Raw genomic sequence first — 6,000 nt, 5'->3', positions numbered from 1 at the left:
TTAACTGTAAAGTTCTTGGCAAATAGTCTGGCCTTATCTGATGCTGACGAGATGACCTCAGGTCCACTGATGATAGTTGGGATAGAACGCACACTTCTGTTCAAGATCCTGTTTGCTATTTGCCAGAACTGGTGGGAACCAACCCGCTGCTCAGCTACTTTGGATTTAACAGACTGAGCATATAGCTCTCTTGCATGTTTTATTACTCTTTTACAGTGGTTGCTGGCAGTCCTGAAGGCAGATTTAGTCTCAGTGCATCTATTACGCTGGTAGCTATGGAAAAAGTGATTTCTGTGTGCGATGGCAGCAGCACATTCAGGGGAGAACCATGGCTGGCTGTTAGGTTTTTGTTGGAAATTTTTAGATGGTATGAATCGGTCTATGCCTGCAATTAACCATTCGGTCAGGTCTGATACTATAGAGGACACATCCTTTTTAAATATGGAATGCAGAGGTAGGTCAGATATGAATGTACGGAAGCTATCCCAGTCAGCCATAGAGTATCGATATACAGTACGGTGGAGAGGTACGTCTGAAGACTTATTACATTTCATTTTTATCTTAACTGCTACAACTGAGTGGTCAGAGGATCCCAGAAGAGATAGAATGGAACATGAACACAGCTCAGGGGAAGTCGTGAGGAAAAGGTCTAGAAGGCTTGCATATTGACCGGGTGTATCGGGCACACAGGTGGGTTCGTGAACAATCTGAGTGAGGTCATAGGCAATGGCAAAATCATGACAAAACCTCTCCTCGTCATCGGTTTGGTCATTACACTGCTTGCCACAACAAAGTATGTAGATACTTACATTGGAAGATCTGTGGAGAGATGCAACTAGATAGGTCGTCAAACATCTAGGAACATGAACCACCACCAATAACATCAAATGGAAAAGTGACAGTGTTCTACGACAAAGACATACAGGCAGGCAGATACATAAAAGACAAGGCAATCAAGCCAGATATATTAATATGGAACAAGCCCGAAAGGACTACACTCATTATCGACGTCACAGTCACAAACAACTTTGACCTTAATAGAACAGAACGGGAAAAGATAACAAAATATCAGGACCTAAAAAATGATCTAAAAACAACATGGTCTCTGAAAGAAATAAACATTATACCAGTTGTGACAGGAGCAACTGGCATAATAAAAAAAAGAACCTTCATAAATACTTAGAAGCAATCCCTGGAAAACCAAGCTGTAAGGAAATACAGATAGCAGCCATAAAGGGAACAGTGTCTATTCTTAAAAGAGCCCTTAATTTAAACTATAATAGAATAAAGCGTTAGCCCCAGGAAGGAGCCCCTTGATCTCTTCAAACTAACAAAAGTAAAATAAAAAACAAAAAACAAAAATATTTTCCTATTTTTTAAATTTATTTAAAAAAATTCTTTCTTCTTTTCATATATTTTTTAAATTTTGATAAAAAAAAAAGGAAGTTTTTGCTGCCGCGTAAACATCGTAGTTATCTCCCCTTGTTGATCACGTGAGCTCCATATTTTCAAGATGGCGTCTAATATTTTGAACTCGTGTTGTTGAACTCTTTGTAAAAAAGTTTTCCGTTTTAATACAGTTACAGCGTGTTTTTTTTTTTCAATTATTATTCAAACGTGTGGGTTTATAAAGCCCCGTGGGTGCCCCCCGTGTGGGCCTCACATACCTCACGTGGATTAGCTTTTAGGTAAAACAAAACGAAGTGACGTAAAACTTTTTGGGCAAATCTTCATTTTTTTTTTTTTTTTTAAAGATTTTGTTTCGTTTACAATTTATTTTCAACATCTTCATCCCAACATGGTTGCTCCGATGATTGTTGAGAGTAACGTGCACGATGTCGGCAAAAAAGAACGACAGACTATTTCGCCAGAGAAAGATGAGGCTCTGTCTGTCGGCGATCGTAAAAAGGAAAGACCCAGATCTCCAACAAGACGGGATAGATCGAGATCCAGAGAAAGAAGAATGCATAAAAGTCGACATCGATCCAGGAGTAGAGAAAGGTAAACACTAGTTTATTATTATTATTATTATTATTATTATTATTATTATTTATGACGGACCTAAACGAGAATCATCCCCCACTATTTTTTCGGAATAAACACTCCCAACATCTCCATGTTAAGAACGGCTTTCGAAGTTGGGGGTGGGGTGTTTATTCCGAAAGCTGTTCTTAACATGGGTGATTGCAAAAAGGAAAAAAAAAAAAAAAATACAAAGGGCAATAATTCATTTCCGTGTTTACAAAATGAGGGATCGATTTACGTTGTAACTAAAAACTGAGCACCCCTTACAAATGTCGAAATATTGACTTATTTTGCTGCTTTTTTTTGTGTGAGATAATCTGGTATATTAGTGTCCAATCAATTTTTGTTTTACTCAAGATATGTTACCGTGACATAGGCTGATATATATTTGGTGTGTATCTAACAATATTTTATATAGTTTTTTTAGTTTTAACTCATTTTCTCAAACTTAACGTGTTTAACATAGAGTCCGACACCATTTGTATTTTTCAAATACCTCGATAAACACTATGTTTTTCGAGCTGAATAAACATTTTACATTAAATAAAAGAAAAGTAACTTACTTACCTTTGATAACATTTATTTGTTATATATTTGTTTTTGACAACTTTTTCAAATCTATGTATATAGTAAAACAAACCCATAATAATCTACTGAAAAATTTTGTGAAAAAAAAAAAAAAATCAACAGAAAACAAAAATATGGAGGGGGGGTGATTCTCGTTCAGGTCCGCCTTAATTATTATTTAGATAAGCACTTATGGCGCCAATTAAAAGTAAAGAAAACACAGAAACTGTGATGTCAGTCACGGAGCGAAAATGAAATATTCCAAAAATTACGTAATTTGATCAGTATTTTTGTTTTATTATTATTATTCAAGAAAATCAAATTTTATTCCGTGTCACTGCAGGGGGGGGGGGAGCAGGGTCCATGGAGGAACCGGCGTTTATTTCAATTTTTGTGTGTGTGTGTTTTTGGTGCCAGTGCAGATCTGCGCCATTTTTTATATCGTATTTCCAAGTGTAATTAAAGTTTTATGATATGTTTTTTTATTTAATTGTAAGGTGTAAGTATAGAATAGGTACAAAACACCCTTCCCTCCCCATGTTAAGAATGGCTTTTTTAAATAATAACGTTATTATTTACATCCGGCAGTCGGCAGTGTTGTACTTTGTCCCGAAAATGTTCCATAACTCTTGGCGGTTCACAATTTACTATGACACCGTCTAAGCAGGTACGCGTTCATATTAATTTGATTTTACGCAAACGAAATTGAATAAAATACACCGTCTAAAAAGCACGCGGTCGCTTTTTCATTAAAGTTTCGATAAATTTGCACGTTTTTTTTAATACGCACGTTAAAGTTATTTCAAGTTATTACAAATACACAATTAATTTATTTAATTTGCACGTTTTAATTTTTTAAGTTCTTTCTAGTTATTACAAATTAATTAATTTATCTTTATATTATTTATTTATTTTTTATTTATCTGTTCAATATGAGAACAGAAATTGTTAACCGTGTGTTAACAATTGCCGAAATACATGAAACGAGTTGGACATTTGCAAAGTTTACCGAAGTCATTGGAACTGATCAGACGCTGCAGCTTCTTTAGGCCTGATACAGAATACCAGCGTATGCCAAAGTTGCAACAATCGTAGGGTTCTGCAATTCTGCATAAACGGTCAAAAGCTTCTGATGGATATGTGTGGAATTGTCCCTCAGATTCTTGCAAATCCACAGCCACTGTCAGGAAAGGCTCCTTCTTCGAAAGAAGCCGCTTGCCAATAAGTAAGTTGCTGACATTAATATTCTGGTGGAGCATGGAAATGATCCAGCGCAGAATAAAAGATGAATTCGGTGTATCGGAACACACAATAGTTAACTGGATGTCTTTCATCCGAGAAGTCTGTGAAAAAGGTATCATAGACAACCCAACTGGGTGGAATGCAAATAGACAAATGTACCAAAAGAAGTTGAGATCGACGAGTCTCTATTCTTCAGAAGGAAATATAATAGAGGGAGAGCAAAAAATGGAGTGTGGGTTTTTGGAGCCGTAGAAAGAGGAAGTAGCCGATGCAACCTTACAGTGGTAGAACGAAGGGATCGGGACACACTACTTCCAATTATAAGATCTTGGATTCTGCCAGGGACCAGGATCATCAGTGACGGATGGGCGGCCTACGGAAGTATGCCCAGCAGTCACGATAAGGTGCTCCTGCTCTACGAACAAAATTTCATAAATCCAGTAGACTCCTCAGTCCACACACAAACTGTGGAGGGATTTTGGTCCCACATAAAAAGAAAACTTAGGAGAGTTAGCGACAAATGAGAATTTGTTCCACTCATCTCATGGAAGAGTTGTGGAGACGACGTGAGAAGGAGCACGCATTTCCTCGCATCATTAAATGCATTCGAGAGCAATATACTTAAACAAATGTTCTTAAATAATTATCATTTTATTCAATATTTTGTTTGTTCGTGTTAAATAAATTTTATTCAATGTTTTTCATTTTTTAATGTCTATGCAAAACTGCACAAGTATCATTTTATTCAATATTTTGTTTCGAGAGCAAGATGCTTAATAAAAATGTTCCTGTTAAATAATTTTCATGTTATTCAATATTTTGTTAGTTCGTGTTAAATAATTTTTATTCAAAAACTTAATACAATTGTCATTTTATTCAATATTTTGTTTGTTCGAAATTAATTTATTTGTAATAACTTGAAATAAATTAAAAAAATTAAAACGTGAAAATTAAAAATAAATTAAATAATGTTGTATTTGTAATAACTTGAAATAACTTTAACGTGCGTATTAAAAAAAAAGTGCAAATTTATCGAAACTTTAATGAAAAAGCGTCAGGTTATTTATTCAAATTCGTCTGCGTAAAATCAAATTAATATGAACGCGCACCTGCTTAGACGGTGTCATAGTAAATTGTGAACCGCCAAGAGTTATCGAACATTTTCGGGACAAAGTACAACACTGCCCGGCAGTCCGGCACTAGTACCGTTTGTTTTTTTTTTTTTTTTTTAATAATATCAGAAAATAACCGAAACGTACGATTTAAAAGCAAACATTCCTTTAAAATGACAACTTTTTATAGGTTTTCGGGTATGCTGAAAACGAATATCGCAATTAAATTTTCCACAAACAAGTAGTTTTCCGGATATTAAGCAAGTTAATTCTTTATGTGGTAAAACTTTACGCGAGCACTCGTTTTTTTGGGTTGGGTACTGGTCTAATGTAGGGGGTTGAGATTTTAGCCGCATTTTCGCATCGCAAAAGACTAGCTCTGCCAGAAAGCTGCGGCCGGTGCCATACAAAAATGTTCCTCTTTTATCAGCCGACGAATTTTGGTTCGCGATGATATAAAAGTATAATTAAAAAATAAATGTTTTTGCAATTCATACAAGTTTTTATTCATATTTTTTGAAAACTTGAAATTCACTTTTTTTTTTTTTTTTTTTTTCCTAAAAAAAATCAAAAATCAACTCCGCCTTATCCATAAAAGGCACACTTTCTTCACTCATAAAATTAAAAACGTAAATCTTTTCTGGATAAGTTTTTTTTCGTATTTGTGGAGAAGCCCACGATGTTTAAAGAGTGTCATCAAAATGGAACGGAAAGTGTAATTTCGTCCCAGTGCAGTTAGTTATCTTTTCTTCTATGCACGTGTGAAAGAAATCGATAATAAGCGAAACTAACTAAACGAGTGAAAAACTTAATTTAATGAATGAAAACGGCGGTGCAAGTCTATAAATGGTCCACTAGTAATCTGCTTTTCTATAAAAATCTGCAAAAAATCTTTATAATGTACGTACTTGTCACTGCATAAAAGGTCATATTCCAAAAATCACGTAAATCGATCTAGTAGTTTTTTTTTTAATTTAAGAAAATCAAATATTATGAGACTAGGCACCGCCAAAACTGGGGGGGGGGGGCAGGTAAGTACTTTTTGACGGACCGT

The 6,000-nt window shown here is 35.1% G+C and overlaps 1 protein-coding gene across 1 annotated transcript in view; it reads left to right on the top strand.

The window, feature by feature from the left end:
• Nucleotides 1-1,484: 1,484 nt before the first annotated feature.
• The window catches only part of LOC145263818 (putative ATP-dependent RNA helicase DDX23), a 59,777-nt gene continuing 55,261 nt past the window's right edge, over nt 1,485-6,000 (top strand). The window contains exon 1 of the mRNA XM_080120881.1: nt 1,485-2,001. Within this exon, the coding sequence (XP_079977007.1) occupies nt 1,799-2,001 (203 nt within the window). The 5' untranslated portion in view covers nt 1,485-1,798. The remainder of the gene's footprint in view (nt 2,002-6,000) is intronic.

This window comes from Euprymna scolopes, chromosome 39, assembly GCF_053919585.1.
Source record: "Euprymna scolopes isolate OS-2025 chromosome 39, ASM5391958v1, whole genome shotgun sequence".
NCBI lineage: Eukaryota > Metazoa > Mollusca > Cephalopoda > Sepiida > Sepiolidae > Euprymna > Euprymna scolopes.
The sequence above is the reverse complement of the archived record's forward strand: the minus strand, read 5'-3'. Positions and strand labels throughout refer to the sequence as shown.